The sequence below is a fragment of the Triticum dicoccoides genome, chromosome 2B (genome assembly GCF_002162155.2).
Source record: "Triticum dicoccoides isolate Atlit2015 ecotype Zavitan chromosome 2B, WEW_v2.0, whole genome shotgun sequence".
Classification (NCBI taxonomy): Eukaryota; Viridiplantae; Streptophyta; class Magnoliopsida; order Poales; family Poaceae; genus Triticum; species Triticum dicoccoides.
The window spans coordinates 797,629,318-797,643,328 of NC_041383.1; the positions used below are offsets into that span (position 1 = coordinate 797,629,318).

The 14,011-nt window shown below is 48.4% G+C and overlaps 1 protein-coding gene across 1 annotated transcript; it reads left to right on the top strand.

The window, feature by feature from the left end:
• The first annotated feature begins 561 nt into the window (after nucleotides 1-561).
• On the top strand, nucleotides 562-7,417 carry LOC119366396 (WD repeat-containing protein 44-like). Its single transcript, XM_037632127.1, has 7 exons — nucleotides 562-2,165; nucleotides 5,487-5,577; nucleotides 5,687-5,844; nucleotides 5,933-5,984; nucleotides 6,115-6,197; nucleotides 6,349-6,442; nucleotides 6,626-7,417. Exons 1-7 carry the CDS (start codon nucleotides 771-773, stop codon nucleotides 7,216-7,218), a joined length of 2,466 nt encoding a protein of 821 aa, XP_037488024.1. The 5' UTR covers nucleotides 562-770; the 3' UTR covers nucleotides 7,219-7,417.
• Nucleotides 7,418-14,011: the final 6,594 nt, after the last annotated feature.

Here is a 14,011-nt window from a genome sequence, read left to right on the forward strand (position 1 = left end):
TTGGGCCGGTCATGGTGAGGCACAGGAGGAGATCTGGGTTTATGGATATGCCGCCGCGCCGCACCGGCTCGGCTCCCGGATACCAGGGAAACCAGGAGGAGGTTTTTTTTGCAACATAAAAGAGTTTTATTGCTTACTTAAGCAGGCAAACAGTCACGATACAACATGTTCATTAGGAAAACAGGAGTGTAATTAAGCCATAAACATCTTCTTCTAATACTTGTCGCCTGCTTCGCACATAAATGAGCCGCTTCATTAGCTTCTCTACGTATGAATTTCAGCCTAAAACTCTCAAATTGATCAGAAAGCTTCCTGATCTCTTGAAGAATGGCAGCTATCTCCGAACGATCGAAGGTATCTGACTCCCACAACTTAACAATAGCTTGAGGGAAACCAGGAGGAGGTTGGGCTGTTGCTGTTGGTGTCTCGTCGTGTTGGTGGCCACCCCCGCACCGGCAGCCTCCCTCCCCAACAAAACACCGCACACCCCTGCGACAAACCAACGCCGCACTGCTCCCCCTCCCCCTCCTCCTCGTTCCCGCTGCCGGCCTCCCACTCCCATCCAGCTGGACGACGACGCGCGCCGCACCACCACCGCTGACAGCACCACCACGGGCACGGCGCGGAGGAGTGGAGGGCCACAGCCTCCCTCCCGCGGTATAAAGCCCCGCGCTTTCACCCGGGGCGCCGCCGACCGCTGCCTGCCGCCGCCGAGCACGGCCTCGAGGAGGGAGGGAGGGAAAGGCGGCTCTGGTGCGGGCGTCGGGGCAATGCCGGAGGCGGCGGCGCTGGATCCGGCGGTGAGGAATGGGGACGAGGGGCACGAGGAGGATGAGGAGTTCCACGAGTCGCTGGATCGGATCCTCTCCTCCTCCTGCTCCTCCACCTCCGCCTCCGACGACGACGCCGACCTGCTCCTGCACCGCCGCCGGCGCCACGGGAACCAGCACCAGCACCACCACCCGCAGTCGCCGCAGCAGGACCCCGCGTACGACGTCTGGATCTCCGAGCCCACCTCCGTCTCGGAGCGCCGCCGGGTGCTGCTCAACCGCCTCGGCCTCTCCGCGTCCGGCTCCCTCCAGCCGCCCGCCTCCCCCGGCCGCCGCTCCGTCTCCGTCCCCTCCCCTCTCTCGCCGCCGCCCCGCTCCCGCTCTCCCTCCCCGCCGCCGCCCGCATCGCCTCCACCGGAGGAGGCGGCGGGGCCCGCGGAGGAGGACGGCCTTCCCAGATCCGTCGGGCACGGGAAGCCGCCGCTGGCCCGGAACGCGAGCATTGGCGGCGGCGAGCAGTGCCGGATCCGGAACCTGGACGACGGCACGGAGTTCGAGCTCGGGGAGGTGCACGAGGAGGTGGTCCGCGAGGTCGGCACCGGCCGCCAGCTCACCCTCGAGGAGTTCGAGCTCTGCCTCGGCCGCTCCCCGATCGTCCACGAGCTCATGCGCCGCGCCACCACCGCAGGCGGCGCCTCCTCCTCCGCCTCCGACCTCCCCGCGTCGTCCAAGCCCCGCCGAAAGTCCGGCGGGTGGCTGCGCGGCATCAGGCACCTGGCCGGCACCGTCGCCTACGGAGGGCGCCGCGGCAGCACCGAGGTCAGGGACAGGGAGAAGGAGAAGAAGGAGAGGGAGGCACGCCGCCTCAGCTCCGCCACCGACGACAGCCTCGATGGCAGCAGCACGCGCAGTGCGGGCAGGGTCAAGGTGCGGCAGTACGGGAAGACGTGCAAGGAGCTCACCGGCATGTTCATGACACAGGAGTTGGCCGCGCACTCCGGCTCTGTGTGGTGCATCAACTTCAGCCTCGATGGACGGTACCTTGCGAGCGCCGGCGAGGACCGTGTCATCCATGTCTGGGAGGTCTCTGAGGGTGAGAGAAAGGGGGAGCTGCTCGGGGAAGGCGCGGTTTCGAAGGAGAGCGGCGGCGGAGGCAGCCCGTTTGTGGCAGTTGCTGGAAATGGGTCGCCGGAGGTGGCAATGCTGCCGCTCAGCAGTGCAGACAAGGGCTTTGTGGAGAAGAAGAGGAGGCCGAGGGTGCAGAGCAGTCGCAAGTCCGTCGGTTCTGATCATCTAGTTGTGCCCGAGTGCGTGTTTGGGCTCAGAGATAAGCCATTTTGCTCGCTCCTGGGGCACGCTGCTGATGTTCTTGATCTATCATGGTCCAAATCACAGGTACATACTCTGTCTGATATTTAATTGAAAAAATAGCTAACTGCTTAGTCTTACTTTTTCGGCACTTCAGTTAGACATTCCAAAAATTTAGAATCAACAGTTGCACTGCAATCTTCTTCAGAACAAAACAGAATGGTAATTTTTAGTTTTTATGGTGTCTAATACGGCTGTAAGAACCGTGATCATCAGAATTACTAAAAATAAACCATGCACTGTATGGAAAGCCACTTTCAACTTTTCACCTGGCCACACTAACTAGTTGGCAATAGGCCTCAGCATGCAACAATACACTGCATCCTGCCAATTGAACCAAAGGTCTGACTCTTGTGTGCTTCTGTATTTGCACTGCTGTAAGATTCACTTCTTCTGTATTGGTGGTGAATCTGTTACAACATGCAATTTGATTTATCCATTGTGTCAATTTTAATGCTCTGTAAACTGGTGAATAGCACTATCAGTTTATCCTCAGACTGCAGATCTAAACATAGTTCTAATAGTTTACACGTGATCAAACCATGGTTATGACCTGAAAACTGGATATCATTTTAATGATTGGTAAACTGGTAAAGAACACTAATAGTTGCATATGGTTGAAATTGGTCTGTTTATATTCGGTGCGTGAATGTTTGACCTAAAGAAAAATGCTTACCATCTATATATGGCTTACATATCCCAAATGACAAGTACATCATATGGTTGTAGTACATGACCTGGCAAGAAAGACAGTAGGCAGTCATAAACAATAGCCTTCCTGTCGGACTATGCACACTTCCAACTTCTATCACTTGGCTGCACTAACTGGGCAATAGGCCTCACTGCCTCAGCATGCAACGTTGCACTACATCCTGCCGACTGAATCAAAGGCTTGTTTCTTGTGTGCTTCAGTTCCACTGCTGTAAGATTCACTTCTTTTGTATGAGTAGTGAATCTGTTGCAATTTGATTTGTTCATTGTTTTGTCATTTTCATGCTCTGTAAACTGGTAAATAATGCTATTAGTTGATCCTCAGCCTGCAGATATAAAGATAGTTCACATAGTTGTTTCTGCATGATTAACTATGGTTAGAACCTGAATATTGGTAAACTAGTAAAGAACACTTATAGTTGCATTTGGTTGAAAATGATCTGTACATATTCCGTGTGTAAATGTCTGTCCTTGAGAAAATTCTTACCATTGTATATGGTTTACAAATCCCAAATGACCTGTACAGTATACTGTAGTCATGATCTGACAAGCAAGACAGTAGGCATAGTCATAAACGATAGCCCTCCTGTCTTACTATTTCTTGGATACGCACGAGTGTGCGTATCATTCATTAAAGAGGGGTGGGAAGACTCCCAAGATCCACATCGTACAAGCATATTTACATCGGGGGCGTTACGCCGCCCGCCACCGTAGAACCAGGCTAACTATATCTACCCGCCCTGCGACCTCCACAGCAAAACCTCGTCGTCCCCTCTGAATAAGCCCGCCTTCCTGTCTTACCATTCACTTCTCTCCTTCCCACGCAAAATAATTGGCCTTCTTTGCATCTGATGATGTCAACTATAATTGTATCGGCACCCTACTTGTTCACAAAAACTACAGCCCCGGTCGTGTTCAAATGCACGAGCAGCAAATCGACTTTCTATGGTATTTCTTAATTGAATAGCCAACTGCTTAATCTTACTTTTTTGTCACTCTGTTAGACATTCTGAAAATTTAGAATCAACAATTACACTGCAACCTTCTTCAGAACATAACTGAATGGTAAAAAAAATTGATGGTGTATGGTACGGCTGTAAGGACCATGATTATCAGAATGACTAAATCTAAACTATGCACTATATGGAACGCCACTTTCAACTTTTCACCTGGCTACACTAACTGGTGGGCAATAGGCCTCAGCATGCAACAACACACTGCATCCTGCCGAAGTGCCGATTTAACCAAAGACTTGGCTGTTGTGTGCTTCAGTTTTTGCACTGCTGTAAGATTCACTTCTTCTGTATTGGCGGTGAATCTGTTACAGCATTAAATTTGATTTATCCATTGTCACATTATTTTAATGCTCTGTAAACTGGTGAATAATACTATTAATTAATCCTTAGACTGCAGATCTAAAGATAGTTCAAATAGTTGTTTATGCGTGATTAACTATGGTTATGACCTGAAAACCGGGTATCATTTTCATAATCAATAGACTGGTAAAGAACACTAATGGTTGCATATGGTTGAAATTGGTGTGCTTATATTCGGTGCGTAAATGTCTGTCCTAAAGACAAATGCTTACCATTTATATATAGCTTACATATCCCAAAGGATGTGTACAGCATATGATTGTAGTTCATGATCTGGCAAGCAAGACAGTAGGCAGTCATAAACAATAGCCTTCCTGTCGTACTATACACTTCTCCCTACCATGCAAAATAATTGATCTTCTTTGCATTGAATAATATCAAACATAACATAGTGGGACCCTACATGTTTGCAAAATAATACCAACAAATGCATCAGTAGCAAATTGACCTTCGGTGTCCAGGGAGGTTTCTTTGGCATTCATGCGTGCTATACTTTTGCATTTTTGCACACTGTCTTCTTTTGAATTCTCCCAGAAGCCATTTTGCATTTCCGTCAGCAGGGATGCCTTTTTGGTTCCCGGGAGCATATGAACAGTAAAACCATAAAAATATATTTTAAAAATTCAAAAAAATCTTAATTTCTTTTGACAACATACATGTTCATATCTTCTATCTGCGTGCAAAGTTTGGTCAAGAAATGGCATAAGCTGTGATCTGGGCCCAAGGAAAAAATGTGTTCTAAAAGGCCTTTTCCAAAGCAGTATATTTGTATTTGTATTGGTACAGGCCACAAATTTGTATTTTCTGTTTTTACCATAATATTTTGCAGACAACCAAAAGCACACAAGCAAAAACACATGCCTACTTTTCCCTGATTCATTTGACATTTGCAAAATTGTTTATTACGCTGGGACCGTTTTGCATTTCCATCAGCTGTAGTTATAAAGTCACTTAGGTTTGATATGTTCACCATATGCATATTTATCTTGTCTTTGCTTCATATTTGGCTTTCAATCGTGCAGCCTAGTTGAATATAACCCATGGTGTGTTCAGATGTGTTCACCATTCCAATATAACCCATTGTGTTATTAACAGCTAAAAACCTTTTATGTGAACAATTTCTTGAATACATTTTTTTCCCAAACTAAAGTAGTTGAGTCTGTTAAACATACCCCAGTTTAGACTTGACTTTTGTGGGGCCCCAGCTTAAAATGAGCAGTATTATGTAAAGGCACTAACCAGTTGTTTGTCTCTCATGCAGTACTTGCTTTCGTCCTCAATGGACAAAACTGTTAGGCTATGGGACATCACATCCAGTACTTGTTTGAAGACATTCTCACACACAGACTATGGTCAGTCTAGTTGCAGGATCATTTCTACATAACACCTTTTGGCCATTAACTATATATGCTTGGTGGAACCACACAATTGACTTCCTTCTGCGCACCCATTTTGTTGCAGTGACTTGCATCCAATTCAATCCGGTAGACGATAACTTCTTCATTAGTGGGTCACTGGATGAGAAAGTTCGTATTTGGAATGTCCATGATCGGAAGATTGAAGATTGGAATGATCTACATGAGATGGTTACCGCTGCATGTTATTCCCCCGATGGACAGGTATAGTTATTTTCATGATGGTAGTGAACATGTGTAGTGACCAACTGACCATGAACCTAGATGAGCTTATGCTCTGTTACTTTTGAAGGTTGCAATGGTGGGATCTCACAAGGGAAGCTGCCATTTATTTGATACAACTGGTATGCCACTCTAATCGTAGTTAAAAGCATCTGTTTATCTTTTGTTACAGTTAAGTAACAGTATCCTGATATAAAAAAGTAATCAGATGAAGTAACCTTACCTAGTGTTCTATTTCATCGATGACTGCAGAAAAGAAGCTTCAGTACAAAAGCCAAATAGACCTAAGAATCAGGAAAAAGAAGTCGGGCCAGAAGAAGATTACTGGCTTCCAGGTACATAATTGCGCAGTGCATGCATTTTAGGGAACTAAATACTTTGTTTTGAAACACACATGCTTAGCATTTTTAAAATTTGGACTCTAAAATTCACAATGCTAATGTGATGCCAGCAATACCACCTAAGTATCTGTGTTTCATGCAACAGTTTGCTCCAGGAAGCTCCTTGGAAGTCCTGATTACTTCTGCAGATTCAAGAATCCGCGTTGTTAATGGCGATGAGCTTGTTCACAAATTTAAAGGTAACATCTCATTCTCCTCCCGTTGTAAATTGTCTATGATATGTTTGCTGATGAAAATAAAGTTCTGTTCTGCACGAAGCTAGAGCACATGAGAAATGTCATTCTGTGTAATGTGATTTGTTCTGTCCTGATTCACTTGGATGGAATAAGATTCATTTACTTGATGTTTGATATTTTCACCAGGGTTCCGCAATACTAGCAGCCAAATATCAGCTTCTGTGGCTCCAAATGGGAAATACGTAGTCTGTGCCAGTGAGGACTCTCATGTGTACGTCTGGAGACATGACAACAGTTCCCATCCGAGCAGAAGCAGGAGTGCAGTTGATGTAACCAACTCGTATGAACATTTCCACTGCCGTGATGTAACTGTGGCAATCACATGGCCCGGTGCTGAAGCCCGTGGATCGCTCGGGTGTCGTAGCAGCAGGCACAGCGATTCGGATGGTGCAGTGAACTCTGTTCCTGAAACTCCTATACAAAACAAGGAGCATGGATCGAGTGGAACTGCTCACAGTCAGAGATACATCGAGAGCCCAGTTTGCGAAGGTGGCGCGAGCACAAGCACCAGCAATCATCCGGTCGAAGCAGCGTCCCCATCCTTGCCCGACGACCAATTACCGTCTGCCAAGAGCAGTCCTGGTCACAGCTCATCGGATCTTTGCATCGGAGCTATGGATGTCCAGCGCCGGTCCGCGTGGGGTCTGGTGATCGTCACGGCGGGACAGGGAGGAGAAATCAGAGTGTTTCAGAATTTTGGTTTCCCGGTTCAAGTGTAAATTAAGCATGAGAGAGGGGACTTGTTGGTTTTGTTACTGTATAGATATCTCTAGTTCTTGAGCAGTTCACCTAGGATTTGAACTAGCTGAAAGTTTTTCTCCGTTTTGATGCCTTGAGAGCTCCCTCCGAAAACCACACTATACTTTGATACAAGCTTGTGTAGTTGTGTGGTTGACGGCCAATGCATTTATTTGTTCATATCTTGGTTGTTTCCTCCTAGTTTTTCCTGCCAACACGGAGCAAGATCGTTAACCATTGTACAGCTTTATCTTTATCTAGTGTGGCTGTGGGAATTGGAACAATCTTAATTTTATTGTAAATATAATATATACCATAATTTTAGTGTGTGCCTGAGATCGAACTACGGCGGGAAAACGTAATTAGTGTGTGGAAGCTAAATACCACAGATCGGGCACCTACCTTTGCTTACTTAAGAGCATCTCCAACAAGCGTTTACTGTGCCGGAATCGCGAGTTATAGCGCGCGAGAGCCGGTCCAGCGGACGCGCTAAACTGCAGTGAAATATGGAAGAATCATGAAAGTGCCCCTATCTCTATTATTAGTGCCACTTGGGTTCAACGTGTCAACTGACTTAAGTGCGTCCGCCTACCTTTGACAATCTTGGATTGTCGACCACTTTTGTTGTGTAGTTCAAAGTGCCCCTTCTTCCGGAGCCAATATGCATCTCTACTTTGATCTCCTCCAATGGCGGGATCCCTCGACACTTGCAACCAAGTATTGCATAGCAAGATGTCTTCGTCCATGGTGTAGTTGGCCCCTCTTCCTTTCGGTGCATCGACGATGCCCTCACCATCCTCGTCCACCTCAAACTCATGATCATCGAAATGCATATCATTGGTTTACCAATGAGAATTGTTGGAGCCAACACCCATAGTTGACATATATGTCTCATCATTGAAACTACAAAGTATATACAACAAAGCAAATAAGCTATCCATATGTATGCATTCAAACAACAACAACAACAACAACAACAAAAAGTGGGCAAAATTTTACCTTGTGGGCATTTCATCGTACACCTTGTGCGCGTCGGTCGCCGGAACAACAAGTGAGCTCGCATGCGCTTCAGTCGCCGCCACATCCGTCGCACGCCCTGCAAGGTTCTTCTTCAGCCGCCTAGAGGAGCCGTCCGTCACCTTGTTCTTCTTCCCGAGCACCTTGCCCGCCTTTGCCCGCGCCGCATTTAGGAGCTTCGAGAGGGGGGCACGTGGCTTCACGGCGGGCGCCGGCGCAACGCCACCAGCCGCCGAGGTCGTCCGTGGCGGCATGAAAAGGCCGCGCGCGATACCGGTGCTTGGAGGAGCACCAGCGGAGGCGAAGCCAAAGCTCCCCGCGCTAGGGTTTGCGACGTGGTGGCGGCGGAGGGGTCGCGGGTATAGAAAGGGGTAAGGGGGATGTCAGCGCGTCCGTCCATCGGGCGAATTCGCCGGCAGCGGCGCGGGCGGGGCGAAAGCGGCGCGGTGGAGAGGGTGCAACACAGGCGCTCGAGTGTGCAGCGGGCGGAAGCGGGCACAACAAATAAACGGCGTGCGACGCCGTTTCGCCCCGCACACGCGATTTTTGCACCTCCGCTGGAGCGGCTGCGCGCGCGTAAAAAATACAAATTTTCCAGCGCGGCTGTTGGAGATGCTCTAAGTGGTGATAGACCTTGCATTGGTTCGTTGCAAGGGCACCGTATCTTCAAAATCTCACACACGCCCATAGGCCAGAAGTGTTCCACTGACCGCTGTCTATTACAGCAACCATCATCATTCAAAAAGCACCAACCCAACTTAATCTACACTTTCTTTTGGTGTTATTGGGTTCACGCCGAGTATGAGCTGAGAGAACATCTGGTGATACGGGTTGTTAGGTGATACGATGCACCAAAGAATCCTTGACCATTAGACCTCCCTCAATGGGATAGGATGAATGCGCATGTGTGGCCAGCTCCTGCATTTTGAAATATGCCAAAAATTGAGCGTGAGTCCTCCTTCTACTACTGGTTAAACAGCCTCACTTTCATTCATGGTAGGGGGAAAAAAGGTCTCTGTTTCAATGTCCAAACATACATTTGAGCCTGGAAGTTCAACAAAATATACTACAACTTGGCATTCCACACGCTAAGGGCGTGTTTGGTTGCCTCCATGAGGCCCAACCAAGCCCGCGCGGAAAGAATCCGGCCTGTTTGATTGCCTGTTTTCACTGTTCGGCCGCATGGCACGAACCTTAAAGCACTCCTGGGCATGGCTCCTGGGAACGCCCGATTCGGCAGTTTCTCCAGGGCCAGGCCCGAGCGGTGCACGCGCGCGGCCACGCTAAGAGCCGACAGTTATTAGCCTCACCGCCCCTCACCGCCCCCTCTCCCCATTCTCTTCACTCTCCCAACTCTCACCGGCGGCAGTGGATCGAAGCAGAGCAAGAAGACCACCGGACTCCATCACCGGCGAGCGGATCATCACCCGGGCAGCGGCAATGGCGGTAAGAACTTCTCTTTTCGTCACACTAGTTTTTCGCGTTCGATCCGACAGTAGATTCGATCCACGGCGTAGAGGGGAATGGGGAATAGAGGTAGATAAGCATGACAGTTAATAGTAGTTCATACAAGTACCTAGGAGTTCATAGTAGTTCATGCAGGATCGGAATAGAGGTAGATCGGAATAGTAGTTCATAGTAGAAGGGGGATTGGGGTGCATAACCGCGGCCGCCGTCGCCTGCGTGCAGAGCGGCAGGTCGACTGGCTGTCCTTCATCTTTTTCTTCATCGCGTGCGGGGCGGCGCGTCGTCGTCGTCGTCCTCGGCGGAGTCGAGGTCGATCTGCCAGGTACGAAGGCCTGGCTCCGACTCCCTCGCTGACATCTGCACCGGTTCTTCTTCTTCCTCCTCCTCCTTAGGCTCCCCATCGATGACCGCCAGCGGCGCGATAGCCGTCTCCCAGTACACTGTGGCACAACGGTCATTAGGAGCCCAGTAGTTCTTGTACTTGCACCACTTATTTCTCTGTTTAGCGTCTTCGGAGACGGCCTGGTTCATGGCCCAACGAATGATGTCAACTGCCATCGCGCCCTTCGCTAGGTCAGGAATCAACGTCTTTAGCTCTTCTGTAGTGGCCTTCATGAGCACTGCATTAGATTCCTTCTACATGTCAGGCATGGAGCCGAAGTTCGAGCACACCTCCATGGTGTTCTTGAACTTGGTGCGGTCACCAGCCGACCACCCTAGGAAGAAGGCCCTCCGGCCAATACCCCAAGGGAAGGGGTTGGCGTTGGAGCTGGAGCTAGAGCTCATGGAGATGGGAGGAGGAAGGCTGACAGTGAGAGAAGAGAGGGGGTGGGTAAGTAGTGTTGGGCAGGGTGAGTAAATATAGGGGCGATGGAGAGGAGGAGAAGAGTGACAGTCATGTCGTTTTAACTGCATGCTCTTCAATAAGCCATGAACTCTGTGCTGTGCCTGACTCCATGAATTGTGTGCAGACCGAGGAGAGCAATGAGGTGCTCCTGGCCATTGAGAACAAGGGCAAGCAGCCCCTTCACCCAATGCCCGACGAGGTTGTGCTGCCGCCCACCGCCGAGGAAGACCCAAAGACGCCTGAGGGTGGCGACGACGAGGGCATGGAGGACCCCCCCCAGCAACAAGCGCCGCAACTACGACCACTACCATCAGGAGGATGGACCGACTCACTTCTGCAAGGTCATCCTTGCACCGAAGCTTGAGTGCATCCCCATGCCCCTGGACTTCGCCAAGCACTTCGTCGTGGTGCCGATGGAGTTCAAGCTCAGGAACAACACTGACTGCTCCTGGAAGGTGACGGTGAAGCTGATGGACGACAGGGTGACCCTGGATCAGGGTTGGGCCACCTACGCAGTCGTTCATCAGATCAAGATCGGCTACATGGTGACGTCCAAGCTCCTCACTCCCGACACCCTCAAGGTCATCATCTTCGACGAGGATGGCATTGAGGTCGTCAACAAGTGCGGGAAGCACAACGAAGCCTTCGCCACCAAGGAGTAGGGCCGGGGCACCTCCTTTCTAATTATTATCGAGTCTGCTTTGAACTGTTTATGGTTTATGCGTTGAACTATTATGAAGTGTGGTACTGCTTATCTGAATTATGCTGTTAAGTAGTTGATGCTCTGTTTATACTCTGCTCTACTTATGATGTGTGCTACATGGTAGTGCCGAAGTGTGTTGGTAACCTCACCAACTAGCCAAAGAGGTTACCACACATCAGCCGTTGCATATAACCAAACACCATGCCTTGAATTTGTCCACTAACATGCAGACAACCAAACACCAGGTAGTGTGGTTAAGCCCATGCAGGCAGGGGCGGAGCTAGAAAATTTGGTCATTGGGTTCACTCCATAACTACATTCCGTATAGCTTTATTTTAGTTTACCAAAGTATGTACTAACTCTTAAAAAATTTCCATATTTTTGACTCTTTTGACTCGTCATCGCCTCAGAAATTAGCCTTAATGCAACAAGTATCTTACTGAATTAATGAAAGCATTAAGCCGGATTCGATTTTGCTTTTTTGTAAGATCAGTTCGTTTATCAAGACAACCTTAATTGACTCAACTTGATTCATCAAAGCATCACATCTTTTTTACTAGCATTACGAAAGCTAATAACATTAGCCTTACCATCATGAGTATATAGTCTGTTTTTCTTGTTCCAACCGTTCCAGTCATTAATTGCAAATACGCTAGTCCAGCTTGTCCCTTATTGTAATATTTGAAAAGGTAGCAGGATAAACACAAGGCCTTATGCACTTTATCACTATACTCAAGCCAAGGACCATATTCATCAACAATCTGGATTAAATCTTTCTTGAGTATCTCCAATCTTCCTCTATGGGTAATTAAAATTAGACGGTGGCCTATAAGGTCCCTCGTTAAATATTTGCGCCTAATCTCATCTTGCTTCTGTGGATTTCTTGTGTACTCTAAAATTTTCTTCCGATCGTCCGGATTATAAGGCAACTCATCTAAGTTAATTTTTGCATGAATAGTAGGCTTTGGGAAACTAGCTGCAGTGACATTTGATGCACTTTGCCTACGTCTAATCTAGTGGGCGAGTTCCTTTCAAAAAATACGGCTCTGTAGACTATATCAATCAAAGTTCATGTAGTATTTTTCTAAAAAAAGACTAGGGCATAACAATAGTTATTGTACTCCCCGCAAAAAAAAGCTATTGTACTTGTACTAAGCTACTAGTCTAGATAGAACACATACAAAAGAGAGAAGATGCGGCAATTTAATCTAATTACCTCAAGTTTTGGGATTCGTTGCAGATGTCAATCTGCATCCACTGCTTGCCGCGGGTGTGCGGCGGCGGCCGAGTCGCGGAGCAACACGAATAGGCTAGATGGAAATTGGAGAAACAAACAGGGGAACAATGAAAAGAAGCAGACGCTAGATTGTTTTAGGGGCTAAGTAGACGATAGATGAGGGCATGAGGCGTGCCCCGTGCGGCTGCATGTTTGCGTGAATGATTTGTGGGCTCTTTTCTTTTGGGTCCTTTGTTTCACGTGAGATGTATTTTGTTTGTTGGGGTCAGCCAAGATATTTTACTGGGTTCATATCAAGTAAATACGTACATATACACACGTATTAGGTAAAATCCATTGGGTTCACTTGAACCCAATAGCTCTATGCTGGCTCCGCCGCTGCATGCAGGTAAGAGGGCATGTAGGCAACCAAACAACTCGTAGATGTCGCATATTAAGATGTTTTTTCAAAGCCAGGTTAAGTGAGGAGGGGTATGCAACGCATGTACTGTAGCACACGACAACCAAACACGCCCTAACTGTCAGTCGGTTTGCATGCATGCCAAAGCCCTCGTATAAATTACCCCCTCGGTTTCTAGATATAAGTATTTTTAGAGATTCTAACATGAAAAACGTTTTCAACCGGAGTGCCCGCTAAAACGTTCCGCCAACACGCGTGAGTCGTGAATCTGGACTGAAACCGCATGCCCATCTGTTGCCACGTGCCCCTCACACCGCTTTTCATCCCCACGCAGCCCCGAAGCTCGTGGGCAGCTCGCGACTTATCTTCTTCCCCACAACATTTTCTCTCTTCCATTGCCTGGCGGCTCTGTTCCATGGCACTGCCATGGATTTTTTTCAGGCCGTCCTTCTCTCCTCTCTTTTTCTTTTCTCCCCTGATTTGTTGCGTGCTGGAAAAATAGCCACTCGCTGCTGCGAGCGGTAGCCGACGCTGAGTGGGCTACAATCAAGAGGGCGCTGCAGCCAGCGCTCATCGCTATGGCCGCCCGCAGCTGGTTGCATTCCTCTTCATGGCCGTCGCCGCAGGATTTTGCTACAACCATGCTTTGATTTTGCTAGAACCAGCCCATGTTTTGCTACCACCTACCCACCCAAAATTTGCTACCACGGTGATTTTACTGGAACCGGCGAACCATTTTGCTACATCCATTTTTCATTTTTGTTACTACTGGTGTTTTGTAGATTTTGCTACATTGCTCCACGATGGTGTTTCCAGTCTATTTTTGCTACAACCATGCTTTGATTTTGCTGGAACCAAAGACAAATTTTGCTATATCCACCCACGGCGGCGATGGATTTTATCCCTGTTGGGATCGACACACAATTTTTGATACAACCAGTGAGAAAATTTGCTTCAACCAGCATCTAGTTTTGCTAAAACTAGCAATTCCAAAGCTGAAACAACCGAAGCTTTTTTAGAGCCCTGTTAGGGTCACTGTTGCGAACTGTGCCGACCACCACGGCGAGGCACGCTGCAAGGGTGTCGGGGTTGTTGGAACGATG

Coding starts and splice junctions, on each gene's coding strand:
- LOC119366396 (XM_037632127.1), top strand. CDS start 771: ATGCCGGAGGCGGCGGCGCTGGATCCGGCGGTGAGGAATGGGGACGAG. Junction 6,198..6,348: donor AGAAGATTACTGGCTTCCAG/GTACATAATTGC, acceptor TTCATGCAACAG/TTTGCTCCAGGAAGCTCCTT. Junction 6,443..6,625: donor GCTTGTTCACAAATTTAAAG/GTAACATCTCAT, acceptor TATTTTCACCAG/GGTTCCGCAATACTAGCAGC.